The sequence below is a fragment of the Melopsittacus undulatus genome, chromosome 29 (genome assembly GCF_012275295.1).
Source record: "Melopsittacus undulatus isolate bMelUnd1 chromosome 29, bMelUnd1.mat.Z, whole genome shotgun sequence".
In the NCBI taxonomy this organism is placed as follows: Eukaryota; Metazoa; Chordata; class Aves; order Psittaciformes; family Psittaculidae; genus Melopsittacus; species Melopsittacus undulatus.
In genome coordinates, this window is record NC_047555.1 from 207152 (window position 1) to 224283 (window position 17132).

The following is a 17132-nucleotide window of genomic DNA, read 5'->3' on the forward strand; positions in this document are numbered from 1 at the left end:
GGGGCAGGAAGGGGGAGATGTGGGGCGGGGGGGGGAGGGGTGTTTTATACCCATTGTATATTATGGGATGCCTGCCCCTCCCCCCTCTCCCCTCCCCCCCCCATATGTAAAATAGGTTCCTTTTGAACACGATCTATGCAAAGCTGCTTTGTGATGGGCTATGGGGGGTTCTCTATGGGGCTGGGGGGGGGAGGGGGTTCCTATAGGGCCTGCCCCACACCCCCCCCTCCCCCCCCATAGTGTGGGGCTGTTGCTTTCCTAATCTAAATAAAGGGTTAAAAACGGTTTTGGGGACCCCCCCCCCCCCTGCCCCATCACCCAATAGGGGTCAGTTATGGGGCTGGGTGGGGGGGGTTATGGGGTCTATGCGGATGGGGGGTCCCTATAGGGGGTAATGGGGGTCCCTATAGGGGGTAATGGGGTTGGAAGTCTCTATAGAGGGTAATGGGATTGTGGGGTCCCAATAGGGGTCCCTATAGGGGGTAATGGGTTTGGGAGTCCCCATAGGTGGTAATGGGGGTTCTTATAGGGGGTAATGGGGTTCCCTATAAAGGATAATGGGGTTGGGGGGTCCCTATAGGGTTTAATGGAGGTCCCTATAGGGGATAATGGGATATGGGGGTTCCTATAGGGGGTAATGGAGTTGGGGTCCCTATACGGGGTAATGGGGTGGGGGAGTCTTTATAGAGGGTAATGGGGTTGAGGGGGGTCCCTATAGGGGGTAAAGGGGTTTGGGGGGTTCCTATAAGGGTTAATGGGATGGGAGTTCCCATAGGGTGTAATGGGGGTTCCTATAGGGGGTAATGGGTTTGGGGGTCCCCATAGGAGTTAATGGTGTTGGTGTTGGAGGGGCCGCTATTAAATGAGCCGTTGCCCCTTTAAGAGCTCTCAGCTCCGCCTCCGCCGCCCTCCTCGCCGCTGATTGGCTGCCGCGGCCGGGAGGGGCGGGGCCCTGCGCTGCGCATGCGCCGCCTCAGTCGGGGCCCTGCCGCTGAGGGCGGCGGACGCAGGGGAGGGGGCTCCGCCTCACGGAGGCCTCCATAGGCCCCTATAGGCCCCATAGAGACCCATAGCGCCCCATAGAGGCCCCATAGAGCCCCATAGAACCCTATAGAGCCCCTATAGAGGCCCCATGTCGGGGCCGGGGGTGAAGCGCGGAGCCCCCGAGCCCGGGGGGGGCCCCCCGGAGAAGAAGCCCCCCCGGGAGGAGCAGGCCCCGACCACCCTCATTGAGCCCCTGCGGCTGGGGGGGATCTCGTCCACTGTGAGATATGGGGGGTATGGGGGGGTATAGGGGGATATAGGGAAGGCTATGGGGGGGGGATATAGGGAGGGCTATGGGGGGATATAGGGGTCTGTGGAGGGGATATGGGGGTTATAGGGGGAATATGGGAGTCTATGGGGGGTATATTGGGGTCTATGGGGGGAATGTTGGGGGGAATATGGGGGTCTATGGGGGGAACATAGGGGGGCTATGGGAGGATATTGGGATCTATGGGGGGTTATAGGTGGGCTGTGGAGGGGATATGGGGGTCTATGGGGGGATATATGGGGGTTATAGGGGGGCTATGGGGGGGATATGGGGGTGTGTGGGGGGGAATATAGGGGGGCTATGGGGGGGTATAGGGGGGCTATGGGGGGGTATAGGGGGCCTATGAGGGAGGTATGGGGGTCTATGGGGGCATATATGGGGGGTATATTGGGGTCTGTGGGGGGGATATGGGGGTCTGTTGGGGGGGATATAGGGGGTCTATGGGGGGTATATTGGGGTCTATGGGGGGTTATAGGGGGGATATGGGGGGATATAGGGGGGCTATGGGGAGGTTATAGGGGGGTTCTATGAGGGGGATTTGGGGGTCTATGGGGGGGATATATGGAGGGTATATTGGGGTCTGGGGGGGGGGAATGTGAGGGGGATATGGAGGTTTATGGGGATATATTGGGGTCTATGGGGGGAATGTGGGGTGGATATGGGGGTCTGTTGGGGGGGATATAGGGGGACTATGGGGGGGTGGGGGGGATATGGGGGGCTTATAGGGGGGCTATGGGGGGGATATTGGGGTCTATGGGGGGGTTATAGGTGGGCTATGGAGGGGATATGGGGGTCTATGGGGATATATGGGGGTTATAGGGGGGCTATGGGGGGGATATGGGGGTGTATGTGGGGGAATATAGGGGGGCTATGGGGGGTTTATAGGGGGCCTATGAGGGGGGTATGGGGGGGATATATGGGGGGGATATTGGGGTTTATGGGGGGGATTTGGGGGTCTATGGGGGTTTATAGGGGGATATGGAGGTCTGTGGGGTGAGATAAGGACAGTATATGGGGATCTATGGGGGGGAATATAGGGGGGCTATGGGGGGTTATAGGGGTCCTATGAGGGGGGTATGGGGAGATATATGGGGGGTATATTGGGGTTTATGGGGGGGGATTTGGGGGGCATGTGGAGGTTTATGGGGGGTCTATGGGGGAGATATGGGGGCGTTATAGGGGGCTATGGGGGGATATAGGGGGGCTATGGGGGGATATAGGGGGTCTGTGGGGGCTATGGATGCGTCTATGGGGGGGCTGTGGGTGACTGTGGGCTTTCTGTGGGGATCTGTTATGTTCTGTGGGGTCTCTATACGTCTTTCTCTATGGGGTCTCCATGGGTTCTGTACGGGTCTCTATGGGGTCCCTATGGGTCTCTATGTCTTTCTATGGGTTCTCTATGGGTCTCAGTGGCATCTCTATGGGGTCGCTATGGGGTCCTTATGGGTTCTCCATGGGGTCTGTATGTCTCTGTATGGGTCTCTATGGGGTCTCTATAGATCTTAATGGGGTCTCAATGAGGTCTTTATGGGTTTCTTTGGTTTCTCTATGTCTTTCTATGTGTCTCTGTGTGTCTCTATGGGTCTCTATGTGTCTCTACGTGTCTCTACGTGTCTCTATGGGTCTCTATGGGTCTCACTGTGTCTCCCTTCCCCCCCCAGGAGGAGATGGACCTCAAGGTGCTCCAGTTCCGCAACAAGCGCCTGGCCGAGCGCCTGGAGCAGCGTCAGGTGTGTGAGGATGAGCTCCGGGAGCGCATCGAGCGCCTGGAGGAGCGACAGGCCACCGACGACAGCACCTTGAGGCTGGTCAACCGCTCCTGGGGGCAGGTACTGACACATAGAGACCCATAGAGACCATAGAGACACATAGAGACACATAGAAACCATAGAGACACATAGAGACATATAGAGACACATAGAGACCCATAGAGACACATAGAGACCATAGAGACACATAGAGACACATAGAGACACATAGAGACCCATAGAGACCCATAGAGACCCAGAGACACATAGAGACACATAGAGACCATAGAGACCCTAGAGACACATAGAGACACATAGAGACCATAGAGACACATAGAGACACATAGAGACACATAGAGACCATAGAGACACATAGAGACCCATAGAGACCCATAGAGACCCATAGGGACCCATAGAGACCCATAGAGACACATAGAGACACATAGAGACACATAGAGACACATAGAGACACAGAGACACATAGAGACACATAGAGACACATAGAGACCATAGAGACACATAGAGACACATAGAGACACATAGAGACCATAGAGACGCATAGAGACACATAGAGACCCATAGAGACCATAGAGAGAGACACATAGAGACACATAGAGACCATAGAGACACATAGAGACACATAGAGACCATAGAGACACATAGAGACACATAGAGACCATAGAGACACATAGAGACACATAGAGACCATAGAGACACATAGAGACCCATAGAGACACATAGAGGCACATAGAGACCATAGAGACACATAGAGACACATAGAGACCCATAGAGACACATAGAGGCACATAGAGACCATAGAGACACAGAGACACATGGCGACACTATAGAGATACCATAGAGACACCATAGAGATATTTTAGAGACACCATAAAGAAACTATAGAGAAACCATTGAGACTCCATAAACAGATCATAGAACGTAAAGACACTATAGAAACACCATAAAGAGATCATAGAGACACCATAGAGAGACCATAGAGGGACCATAGAGAGACTATAGAGACACCATAGAGAGGGGGCAGTGCCACTCTGCTGCTTGTCAATATGTTCTGGGTGCTATGGGGACCTATGGGTATCCTATAGGTACCGTATGATACTGTATTGATGCCCTATATGTATTATGTCAATACCATATGCGTGTCGTATAGGTATCAGTGATACATAGGTGCTTTATACATGCTATTTCTCCTAGCTTTTCCCCATTTTCGCCCATTTTCACCCCATTTTCACCCATTTTTCATCATTTTAACCCATTTTTCCCATTTTCCCCCCTTTTCCCCCATTTTTGCCTGTTTCTGCCCATTTTCACCCATGTTCCCCCCGTTTTTACCCATTTCTACCCCTTTTTCCGCCATTTCCCCCTTTTTTCCCCATTTCTGCCTGCTTTCACCCCATTTTGACCTATTTTTGCCTGGTTTTGCCCATTTCTGCCTGTTCTCCCCCCATTTCCCCCCTTTCTGCCCTTTTTGCCCATTTCTGCCCATTTTTGCCCGTTTCTGCCCATTTTTGCCCGTTTCCGCCTGTTTTCACCCCATTTTTGCCCATTTCCGCCTGTTTTCACCCCATTTTTGCCCGTTCCTGCCTGTTTTCACCCCATTTTTGCCCATTTCTTCCTGTTTTCACCCCATTTTTGCCCATTTCCGCCTGTTTTCCCCCATTTTTGCCCATTTCCGCCTGTTTTCACCCCATTTTTGCCCATTTCCGCCTGTTTTCACCCCATTTTTGCCCATTTCTGCCTGTTTTCACCCCATTTTTGCCCATTTCCGCCTGTTTTCACCCCATTTTTGCCCATTTCCGCCTGTTTTCCCCCATTTTTGCCCATTCCTGCCTGTTTTCACCCCATTTTGACCCATTTCCACCTGTTTTCACCCCATTTTTGCCCATTTCCGCCTGTTTTCACCCCATTTTTGCCCATTTCCACCTGTTTTCACCCCATTTTTGCCCATTTCCGCCTGTTTTCACCCCATTTTTGCCCTTTCCTGCCTGTTTTCACCCCATTTTTGCCCATTCCTGCCTGTTTTCACCCCATTTTGACCCATTTCCACCTGTTTTCACCCCATTTTTGCCCATTTCCGCCTGTTTTCACCCCATTTTGACCCATTTCCGCCTGTTTTCACCCCATTTTTGCCCGTTTCCGCCTGTTTTCACCCCATTTTTGCCCGTTTCCGCCTGTTTTCACCCCATTTTTGCCCGTTTCCGCCTGTTTTCACCCCATTTTTGCCCATTTCCACCTGTTTTCACCCCATTTTTGCCCATTTCCGCCTGTTTTCACCCCATTCTCTCCCGCAGCTCGAGGCTGAGGTCCAGGCTCTGCTCCGACGCTGTGAGGGGGTGGGGGGGGCTCCGGCCCCGCCCCCTGACCCCCCCGAGCCCCGCCCAGAGGGACCTGACCCCCCCCCGGCCCCCCCCGGAGAGGGGGAGGGGCCTGAAAGGAGGGGTGAGAATGGGGGGGGCAATGGGGGGTAATGGGGGTCAATGGGGGGTAATGGGGGGTAATGGGGTCAATGGGGGGTTATGGGGGTGAATGGAGGTCAATGGGGGGTAATGGGGTCAATGGGGGTAATGGGAGGGAATGGGGGTGAATGGGGGCAATGGGGGGTAATGGGGTCAATGGGAGGTGTAATGGGGGCAATGGGGGGTGTAATGGGGGTCAATGGGGGGTGTAATGGGTAAGGGGGTTCAATGGGGTTAATGGGGTCAATGGGAGTAATGGGAAGGAATGGGGGTGAATGGGGGGTAATGGGGTCAATGGGGGGCAATGGGGGTAATTGAGGTCAATGGGGGGTAATGGGGTCAATGGGGGGTGTAATGGGGGTGAATGGGGGGTAATGGGGTCAATAGGGGTAATGGGGTAATTGGGGGTAATGGGGGTCGGGGGGTAATGGGGTCAGTGGGGGGTAATGGGGTCAATGGGGGGTAATGGAGGTCAATGGGGGATTAATGGGGCTTAATGGGGGCAATTGAGGGGGTAATGGGGTGCTGTGGGGGCTATAGGGGTAATGTGGGGAGATGGGTATAGGGGGTGCAATGGGGGGTAATTGGAGGACAAAGGGGGCAATTGGGGTGCAGGGGGGGCAATGGATGTCAATGGGTGTCAGTGGGTGTCAATGGGGTACAATGGGTGTCAGTGGGTGTCAATGGCTATCAATGGGGTGCAATGGTTGTCAATGGCTGTCAGTGGGTATCACTGGGGTACAGTGGCTGTCAATGGGGTACAATGGGTGTCAATGGGGTACAATGGCTGTTAATGGGGTACAATGGGTGTCAATGGCTGTCAATGGGTATCACTGGGGTACAGTGGCTGTCAATGGGGTACAATGGGTGTCAATGGATGTTAATGGGTATCAGTGGGTATCAATGGATGTCAATGGGTATCAATTGGTATTAATGGGTATCAATAGGTGTCAATGGATGTCAGTGGGTATCAATGGATGTCAATGGGTATCAATGGATGTCAATGGCTGTCAATGGGTGTCAATGGGTAGCAGTGGGTGTCGGTGGGTGTCAGTGGGTGTCAGTGGTTATCAATGGATGTCAATGGATGTCAATGGGTATCAATGGATGTCAATGGGTGTCAGTGGGTGTCAATGGGTATCAATGGGTGTCAATGGATGTCAATGGGTGTCAATGGGTATCAATGGGTGTCAATGGATGTCAATGGGTGTCAATGGGTATCAATGGGTGTCAGTGGGTGTCAATGGGTATCAATGGATATCAATGGATATCAATGGATGTCAGTGGATGTCAATGGGTATCAATGGATGTCAATGGGTGTCAATGGTTATCAATGGGTGTCAATGGGTATCAATGGGTGTCAATGGATGTTAATGGGTATCAATGGTTATCAATGGGTGTCAATGGATGTCAGTGGGTGTCAATGGGTATCAATGGGTGTCAATGGGTGTCAATGGATGTTAATGGGTATCAGTGGGTATCAATGGGTGTCAATGGTTATCAATGGATGTCAATGGGTACCAATGAATGTCAATGGGGGGGTCTCTCACTGTCTCTCCCCCCCCACAGATCCATGGCCAGGCCCCTGCTCCACCCCCCCCTCTGTTCCCATTGGAACCAGCCCCGGAGCCGCCTCCTTCCTATTGGCCCTGAGCCGGCAGGGGGCGGGGCCTGGAGCCGGAGGGGCGGGGCCTGGGGCCGGAGGGGAGGGGCTTCGGCCGGCGCTGACCTTTGCCCCCCAGGCGGTGGCGCGCCTGGTGCACGCGCTGGCGCGGGCTCAGGAGAGAGCGCGAGCTGCCGGAGCCAGGCTGGTGGGGTGTGGTGAGTGGGGCATTATGGGATGGAATGGGGGGGGTATTATGGGGTGGAATGGGTTATTATGGGGTGGAATGGGGTATTATGGGATGGTAATGGGGTATTATGGGATGGAATGGGTTATTATGGGGGGCAGTGGGGTTATTATGGGGAGTAATGGGGTTATTATGGGGGGTAATGGGTTATTATGGGGTGTAATGGGTTATTATGGGGGATAATGAGTTATTATGGGGGGCAGTGGGGTTATTATGGGGGGGAATGGGGGGAATGGGGTTATTATGGGGTGGAATGGGGTTATTATGGGATGGGATGGGGGTAATGGGGTTTGTATGCGGTGGAATGGGGTTATTACAGGGTGGGAGGGGGGTATTATGGGATGGGAGGGAGGTGGGATGGGGGTATTATGGGGTGGGATGGGTTATAGGGTGGGATGGGGGGTAATGGGGTTATGGGATGGAATAGGGGTAATGGGGTTATTATGGGGTGTATGGGGTTATTATGGGGTAGAATGGGATTATTATGGGATGTAATGGGATTATGGGATTGAATGGGGGGGTAATGGGGTTATTATGGGGTGGAATGGGGTTATTACGGGGTTATTATGGGATGGAATAGGGGTAATGGGGCTATTGTGGGATGGAATGGGGTTATTATGGGGTGTAATGGGGTTATTATGAGATGGGATGGAGGGGTAATAGGGTTGTTACGGGATGGAATGGGTTATTATGGGGTGGAATGGGGGTTATTGGGGGTGGGATGGGTGGTAGTGGGGTTATTTTGGGATGGAATGGGGGGTAATGGGGTTATTATGGGGTGATATGGGAGGTAATAGGGTTATTATGAGGTGGAATGGGGGGTAATGGGGTTATGTGATGGAATGGGGGTAATGGGGTTATTATGGGATGGAATGGGGTTATTATAGGATGGAATAGGGAATAATGGAGTTATTGTGGGGTGGAATAGGGGGTAATGAGGTTATTATGGGGTGGAATGGGGGGAATGGGGTTATTATGGGATGGAATGTGGGGTAATGGGGTTATTATGGGGTGGAATGGGGGGTAATGGGGTGGAATGGGTTGTCAGTAGGGACTCATTGGATGTCTATGGGTACCATTGGATGTCAATGGGTGCCCTTGGGTCTCATTGGGTTCTGTTGGGTCCCATTCGCTACATTGGGTCCCATTGGTTACACTGGGTTCTATTGGGTGTCAGTGGCTCCCATTGAGTCCCATTGGGTTCCATTGGGTATACTGGGTCCTATTGGGTGTCAGTATGTCCCATTGGGTATACTGGGTTCTATTGGGTCCCACTGAGCCCCATTGGGTTCCATTGGGTACACTGGGTCCCATTGAGTACAGTGGGTTCCATTGGGTTTCAGTGGGTACCATTGAGTCCCATTGGGTTCCATTGGGTTTATTGGGTCCAATTGGGTCCCACTGGGTCCCATTGTCTCCCATTGGTTACAGTGGGTTCTATTGGGTGTCAGTGGCTCCCATTGCCTCCCATTGACCCCCATTGTTCCCCCCCCAGCGGAGCTGCCCGAGCCAGGCCGGGCTCTGCTGCGGGAGCTGCTCCGGGAGCACCGGAGGCTGCAGGACCTGACCCTGCAGCTGCAGGAGAAGCATCACCGCGAGTCCCTGGAGGTCAGGGGGCAACGGGGGGGAATGGGGATCAATGGGGTAATGGGGGGAATGGGGTGATGGGGGCAATGGGAGGAATGGGCGGCAATGGGGGAAATGGGGGCAATGGGTGTTAATGGGGTAGTGGGGCAAAAGGGGGTAATGGGGGTAATGGGAGCAGTTGGGGTAATGGGGGGCAATGGGAGGAATGGGGGAATAGGAGATAAGGGGTGGCCCCATGTTGTCCTTATTGTATCCCTATGGCTGTCCCTATGGATGTCTCTATGGATATCCCTATGGCCCTCCCTATGGATATCCCTATGGATGTCCCTATGGGTATCCTTTGGCTGTCCCTATGGGTATCCTATGGATATCCCTATGGTTGTCTCCATGGATGTTTCATGTTCTCCATATGACTGTCCCTATAGCTCTCCATGTGGGTCTTGCTATGGGTATCCCAATGTATGTCCCTTTGGGTATCCTATGGCTGTCCCTGTGGGTATTCTATGTCTGTCCCTATGGGTATTTGTATGGATGGCCCTATGAATATCCCTATGGCTGTCCCTATGTCTCTCCCTATGGCTGTTCCCATGGATACCCCCATGTCGTCTGCAGCTGGCAGAGCTTCAGGACAAGGCCACGACAGCCGAGACGAAGGTTCTGGAGATGGGGACCACACTGGAGGGGCTGCAATGGGACAGTGCTAAACTGCGCAAGAGGGAGGGCCGCCTGGACCGGCGCCTGGCCGAGGCCCTGGAGCAGGTCAGGCCTGGCCCCATAGCGGCCCCATAGTGGCCACGGCAGCCCCATAGCATCCATTGTGGCCCCATAGCATCCACTGCGTCACCATAGCAACCATTGTGACCCTATAGCATCCTTTGTTTCACCATAGCAACCGTTGTGTCACCATAGTAACCATAGTGTCCCATAGCATCCGTTGTGTCACCATAGTAACAACTATGGCCCCATAGCATCCATTGTGTCACCATAGTAACCATTGTGTTCCCCATTGCATCCTTTAGGGCCCCATAGCAACCATTGTATCCCCATAGCATCTGTTGTGTCACCATAGTAACTGTTGTGTCACCATAGCAACCGTTGTGTCCCATAGCATCCATTGTGGTCCCATAGCATCCATTGTGTCACCATAGTAACCATTGTGTCCCCATAGGAACCATTGTGTCCCCATAGCATCTGTTGTGTCACCATAGTAACTGTTGTGTCACCATAGCAACCGTTGTGTCCCATAGCATCCATTGTGTCCCCATAGCATCCATTGTGTCACCATACTAACCATTGTGGCCCTATAGCAACCGTTGTGTCCCCATAGCATCCATTGCATCCCCGTAGCATCCCTTGTGTTTCCATAGCAACCATTGGTCCCCATAGATCCATTGTGTCACAGTAAGGACCGTTGCGTTGCCATAGCAACCATTGCCTCACCATAGCATCCATTGCGTCCCTGTAGTATCCATTGGTTACCTTAGCAACCATTATGTCTCCATAGCATCCATTGTGTTGCCATAGCAACCATTACCCCCATTACCCCCCTTAGTCCCATTGCCCCCATCACCCCCATTAACCCATTGCCCCCATTACCCCATTGCCCCACTTACCCCCAACACCCCCATTGCCCCCCATTACCCCCATCACCCCCATTACCCCATTGCCCCCATTGCCACCCCATTGACCCCATATCCCCCTTGTCCCCAGCTGACCTCTGGCTCCTATGGCTCCGCCAGCTCCGGAGGCTTCCAAGGGGGACAGATCACCCTCAGCATGCAAAAGGTATTGGGGGTCTATGGGGCTGGGGGGGGGAGGTGGGGGGCGGGGTCCTATGGGTCAATATGGGGGGGAATGGGGGGTAATGGGGTCAATGGGTGGTAATGGGGTCAATGGGGGGGATAATGGCGATCAATGAGGGGATAATGGGGATCACTGGGGGGGTAATGGGGATCAATAATGGTAATGGGGATCAATGGTCAGTGGGGGTCAATGGGGATCAATGGGGGGTAATGGGGCTCAATGGGGATCAATGAGGGGATAATGGGGATCAGTGGGGGGTAATGGAGATCAGTGGGGGTATTGGGGGGCAATGAGGTCAATGGGGATCAATGGGGGGGTAATGGGGATCAATGGGGGGGTAGTGGGGATCAATGGGTGTCAATGGGGGGGTAATGGGGATCAATGGGGGGTAATGGGGATCAATGGGGGGTAATGGGGATCAATGGGGGTCATTGGGGCTCAATGGGGATCAATGGGGGTAATGGGGCTCAATGGGGATCATTGGGGGGTAATGGGTATCAATGGGGATCAATGGTGCTCAGTGTGGGTCAGTGCTATGGGGTGAACTCGTTGCTATGGGGTGAACCCGTTGCTATGGGGTGAACCCGTTGCTATGGGGTGATCCCGTTCCTATGGGGTGAACCCGTTGCTATGGGGTGATCCCGTTGCTATGGGATGAACCCGTTGCTATGGGGTGACCTGTTGCTATGGGTTGAACCTGTTGCTATGGGGTGAACCCGTTGCTATGGGGTGATCCCGTTGCTATGGGGTGAACCTGTTGCTATGGGGTGAACCTGTTGCTATGGGGTGATCCCGTTGCTATGGGGTGAACCTGTTGCTATGGGGTGATCCCGTTGCTATGGGGTGACCTGTTGCTATGGGGTGATCCCGTTGCTATGGGGTGATCCCGTTGCTATGGGGTGAACCTGTTGCTATGGGGTGATCCCGTTGCTATGGGGTGATCCGGTTGCTATGGGGTGATCCCGTTGCTATGGGGTGACCCCGTTGCTATGGGGTGACCCCGTTGCTATGGGGTGAACCTGTTGCTATGGGGTGATCCTGTTGCTATGGGGTGAACCCGTTGCTATGGGGTGAACCTGTTGCTATGGGATGAACCTGTTGCTATGGGGTGAACCTGTTGCTATGGGGTGAACCCGTTGCTATGGGGTGACCTGTTGCTATGGGGTGATCCCGTTGCTATGGGGTGAACCTGTTGCTATGGGGTGAACCTGTTGCTATGGGATGAACCTGTTGCTATGGGGTGAACCTGTTGCTATGGGGTGAACCCGTTGCTATGGGGTGAACCCTTTGCTATGGGGTGACCTGTTGCTATGGGGTGATCCCGTTGCTATGGGGTGAACCTGTTGCTATGGGGTGAACCTGTTGCTATGGGATGAACCTGTTGCTATGGGGTGATCCCGTTGCTATGGGGTGAACCTGTTGCTATGGGGTGAACCTGTTGCTATGGGGTGAACCTGTTGCTATGGGGTGACCCCGTTGCTATGGGGTGAACCTGTTGCTATGGGGTGAACCTGTTGCTATGGGGTGAACCTGTTGCTATGGGGTGAACCTGTTGCTATGGGGTGATCCCGTTGCTATGGTGACCTGTTGCTATGGGGTGATCCTGTTGCTATGGTGACCTGTTGCTATGGGGTGATCCTGTTGCTATGGGGTGATCCCATTGCTATGGGGTGATCCCGTTGCTATGGGGTGAACCCGTTGCTATGGGGTGACCCCGTTGCTATGGGGTGTACCCGTTGCTATGGGGTGATCCCGTTGCTATGGGGTGATCCCGTTGCTATGGGGTGATCCCGTTGCTATGGGGTGAACCTGTTGCTATGGGGTGAACCCGTTGCTATGGGGTGATCCCGTTGCTATGGGGTGACCTGTTGCTATGGGGTGACCCCGTTGCTATGGGGTGAACCTGTTGCTATGGGGTGATCCCGTTGCTATGGGGTGTACCTGTTGCTATGGGGTGAACCTGTTGCTATGGGGTGTACCTGTTGCTATGGGGTGATCCCGTTGCTATGGGGTGACCCCGTTGCTATGGGGTGAACCTGTTGCTATGGGGTGATCCCGTTGCTATGGGATGAACCCGTTGCTATGGGGTGAACCCGTTGCTATGGGGTGAACCTGTTGCTATGGGATGAACCTGTTGCTATGGGGTGATCCCGTTGCTATGGGGTGATCCCGTTGCTATGGTGATCCCGTTGCTATGGGGTGATCCCGTTGCTATGGGGTGATCCCGTTGCTATGGGATGATCCCGTTGCTATGGTGACCCTGTTGCTATGGGGTGACCCCGTTGCTATGGGGTGTACCTGTTGCTATGGGGTGATCCCGTTGCTATGGGGTGACCTGTTGCTATGGGGTGACCTGTTGCTATGGGGTGAACCTGTTGCTATGGGGTGAACCCGTTGCTATGGGGTGATCCCGTTGCTATGGGGTGACCTGTTGCTATGGGGTGATCCCGTTGCTATGGGGTGATCCCGTTGCTATGGGGTGATCCCGTTGCTATGGGGTGACCCCGTTGCTATGGGGTGAACCTGTTGCTATGGGGTGACCCCGTTGCTATGGGGTGACCTGTTGCTATGGGGTGACCCCGTTGCTATGGGGTGATCCCGTTGCTATGGGGTGAACCCGTTGCTATGGGGTGAGCTGTTGCTATGGGGTGATCCCGTTGCTATGGGGTGAACCTGTTGCTATGGGGTGACCCCGTTGCTATGGGGTGATCCCGTTGCTATGGGGTGATCCCGTTGCTATGGGGTGAACCTGTTGCCATGGGGTGATCCCGTTGCTATGGGGTGACCCCGTTGCTATGGGGTGATCCGGTTGCTATGGGGTGAACCCGTTGCTATGGGGTGATCCCGTTGCTATGGGGTGATCCCGTTGCTATGGGGTGAACCTGTTGCTATGGGGTGACCCCGTTGCTATGGGGTGACCTGTTGCTATGGGGTGACCCCGTTGCTATGGGGTGATCCCGTTGCTATGGGGTGATCCCGTTGCTATGGGGTGAACCCGTTGCTATGGGATGATCCCGTTGCTATGGGGTGATCCCGTTGCTATGGGGTGACCCCTTTGCTATGGGGTGAACCTGTTGCTATGGGGTGATCCCGTTGCTATGGGGTGAACCCGTTGCTATGGTGACCCCGTTGCTATGGGGTGTACCTGTTGCTATGGGGTGAACCCGTTGCTATGGGGTGATCCTGTTGCTATGGGGTGAACCTGTTGCTATGGGGTGATCCCGTTGCTATGGTGATCCCGTTGCTATGGGGTGATCCTGTTGCTATGGGGTGACCCCGTTGCTATGGGGTGACCCCGTTGCTATGGTGACCCTGTTGCTATGGGGTGAACCTGTTGCTATGGGGTGACCTGTTGCTATGGGGTGATCCCGTTGCTATGGGGTGATCCCGTTGCTATGGGGTGATCCCGTTGCTATGGGATGAACCCGTTGCTATGGGGTGACCCCGTTGCTATGGTGACCCCGTTGCTATGGTGACCCCGTTGCTATGGTGACCCTGTTGCTATGGGGCAGTTCGAGATGCTGAACCAGGAGCTGGAGGGGAACCAGGAACTGGCCAACAGCCGAATGGCTGAGCTGGAGAAGCTACAGCTGGAGCTGCAACAGGCGGTCAGGGGGCACGAGCGCCTCAAGGTCAGGGGGCATGGGGTCAATGGGGGTCAATGGGGTGATGGGGGTCAATGGGGGTCAATGGGGTAATGGGGGTCAATGGGGTAATGGGGGTCAATGGGGCGAATGGGGGTGATGAACACACATGTAACATGTATGTAACACATGTATCAGGTACGTAACATGTGACACGTACATAACACATGTAACACGTATGTAACAGGCATGTAACATGTAAGAGCATTTATGTATCAGGTTCATAGCCCAGGTATGAAGTCCATAACGTGTACGTAACTCGTAGCACATATGTAATACATGTAACTTAATGTAAATACATTATGTACGTAGGAACACACATGTAACATAGGAACACACATGTATGACATAGGAACATGCATGTAACACATAGGAACACACATGTAACCCATGTAGCATGCATGTAGCCTGTGTAACATGCATGCAACCCATGTAACACACATGTAACACATATGTAATCCATGTAATCCATGAAACACACATGTAACATATAGGAGTACGCATGTAACACATGTAACCCCTATGTAACACATATGTAACATGTATGAGGCCCATAGCCCATGCCTGATGCTGTATGACCCCTGTCCTGCAGGTGGCACTGCGCTCGCTGCCCGAGGAGGCCATGTAACACACATGTAACCCATGTAACACACATGTAACCCATGTAACACACATGTAACCCATGTAACACACATGTAACCCATGTAACACACATGTAACCCATGTAACACACATGTAACCCATGTAACACACATGTAACCCATATAACACACATGTAACACGTATGTACAACCCATGTATGACCCTGTCCTGCAGGTGGCGCTGCGCTCCCTGCCCGAGGAGGCCATGTAACACACATGTAACCCATGTAACACACATGTAACCCATATAACACACATGTAACCCATATAACACATATATAACCCATATAACACACATGTAACACGTATGTAACCCCATGTATGACCCCTGTGCTGCAGGTGGCGCTGCGCTCCCTGCCCGAGGAGGCCATGTAACACACATGTAACCCATGTAACACACATGTAACCCATGTAACACACATGTAACCCATGTAACACACATGTAACCCATGTAACACACATGTAACCCATGTAACACACATGTAACCCATGTAACACACATGTAACCCATGTAACACACATGTAACCCATGTAACACACATGTAACCCATGTAACACACATGTAACACACATGTAACCCCATGTATGACCTGTGTGCTGCAGGTGGCGCTGCGCTCCCTGCCCGAGGAGGCCGTCAAGGCCACCCTGGAGTACAAGGTCCTGCAGTCCCAGTTCTCGCTGCTCTACCACGAGAGCCTCCAGGTGAAGACTCAGCTGGATGAGGCCAGAGCCCTATTGCTGAGCACCAAGAACAGCCACCTGAGGCACATCGAGCACATGGAGGTCAGGCTATGGGGCAGCTATGGGGTGATATGGGGCAGCTATGGGGTGATATGGGGCAGCTATGGGGCAGATATGGGGTGATATGGGGCAGTTATGGGGTGATATGGGGCAGATATGGGTGTCTATGGGGCAGCCATGGGGTGATATGGGGTGATATGGGGTACAATGGGGGTCAGTGAGCCCTATTGCTGAGCACCAAGAACAGCCACCTGAGGCACATCGAGCACATGGAGGTCAGGCTATGGGGCAGCTATGGGGTGATATGGGGCAGATATGGGGTGATGAGGTACAATGGGGGTCAATGAGCCCTATTGCTGAGCACCAAGAACAGCCACCTGAGGCACATCGAGCACATGGAGGTCAGTGGGGCAGCTATGGGGCAGCTGTGGGGTGATATGGGGTAACGGGGGTGATGGGTAATGTGGAGAATGGGGAGCAATGGGTCCCACTGGGGGCACTGGGACCTGTTGGGTGCCAATGGGAGGCATTGAGTTCATTGCGCTCCCATTAGGTCCATTGGGGGCCATTGGGTCCATTGGCAACCATTGGGGTCAATTTGGGGCCATTGGGGTCAATGGTGGTTATTGAGTCCATTGAGAGCTAATGGGGATCTATGGGATCTTAGATCTCCGCCCATTACCCCATTGCCCCCATTGACCCCCATTGATCTCCATTGATCCCCATTGACTCCTATTGGTTTCCATTGATACCCATTACCCCCATTGACTGCTATTAAACCCCATTGACTCCCATTGACCCTCATTGACCCCCATTGATCCCCATTGACCTCCATTGCTCCCACTGCTCCCCATTGACACCCATTGACAGCTATTGAACCCCATTTACTCCCATTGACCCTCATTGATCCCAATTGATCTCCATTGACCCCCATTGATTCCAGTTGACTCCCATTGACTCCCATTGATCCCCATTGACTCCCATTGATCCCCATTGACTCCCATTGACTGCTACTGATCCCCATTGATCTCCATTGACCCCCATTGATTCCAGTTGACTCCCATTGAACACCATTGATCCCCATTGACTCCCATTGATCCCCATTGACTCCCATTGACTGCTACTGATCCCCATTGATCTCCATTGACCCCCATTGATTCCAATTGACTCCCATTGAACCCCATTGATCCCAATTGACTCCCATTGAACGCCATTGATTCCCATTGACTGCTATTGATCTCCATTGACCCCCATTGATTCCAGTTGACTCTCATTGACCACCATTGACTCCCATTGACTGCTATTGATCCCCATTGACTCCCATTGGTTTCC

General features: G+C 53.3%; 1 protein-coding gene across 1 annotated transcript in view; it reads left to right on the top strand.

Annotated features, from left to right (window-relative positions):
• The first annotated feature begins 989 nt into the window (after positions 1-989).
• Positions 990-17132, top strand: part of RNF40 (ring finger protein 40) — a 33014-nt gene continuing 16871 nt past the window's right edge. Inside the window, exons 1-9 of the mRNA XM_034072478.1 lie at positions 990-1264; positions 2974-3141; positions 5370-5517; positions 7104-7355; positions 8880-8992; positions 9584-9730; positions 10682-10756; positions 14287-14406; positions 15663-15842. Of these exons, the coding sequence (XP_033928369.1) occupies positions 1133-1264; positions 2974-3141; positions 5370-5517; positions 7104-7355; positions 8880-8992; positions 9584-9730; positions 10682-10756; positions 14287-14406; positions 15663-15842 (1335 nt within the window). The 5' untranslated portion in view covers positions 990-1132. The remainder of the gene's footprint in view (positions 1265-2973; positions 3142-5369; positions 5518-7103; positions 7356-8879; positions 8993-9583; positions 9731-10681; positions 10757-14286; positions 14407-15662; positions 15843-17132) is intronic.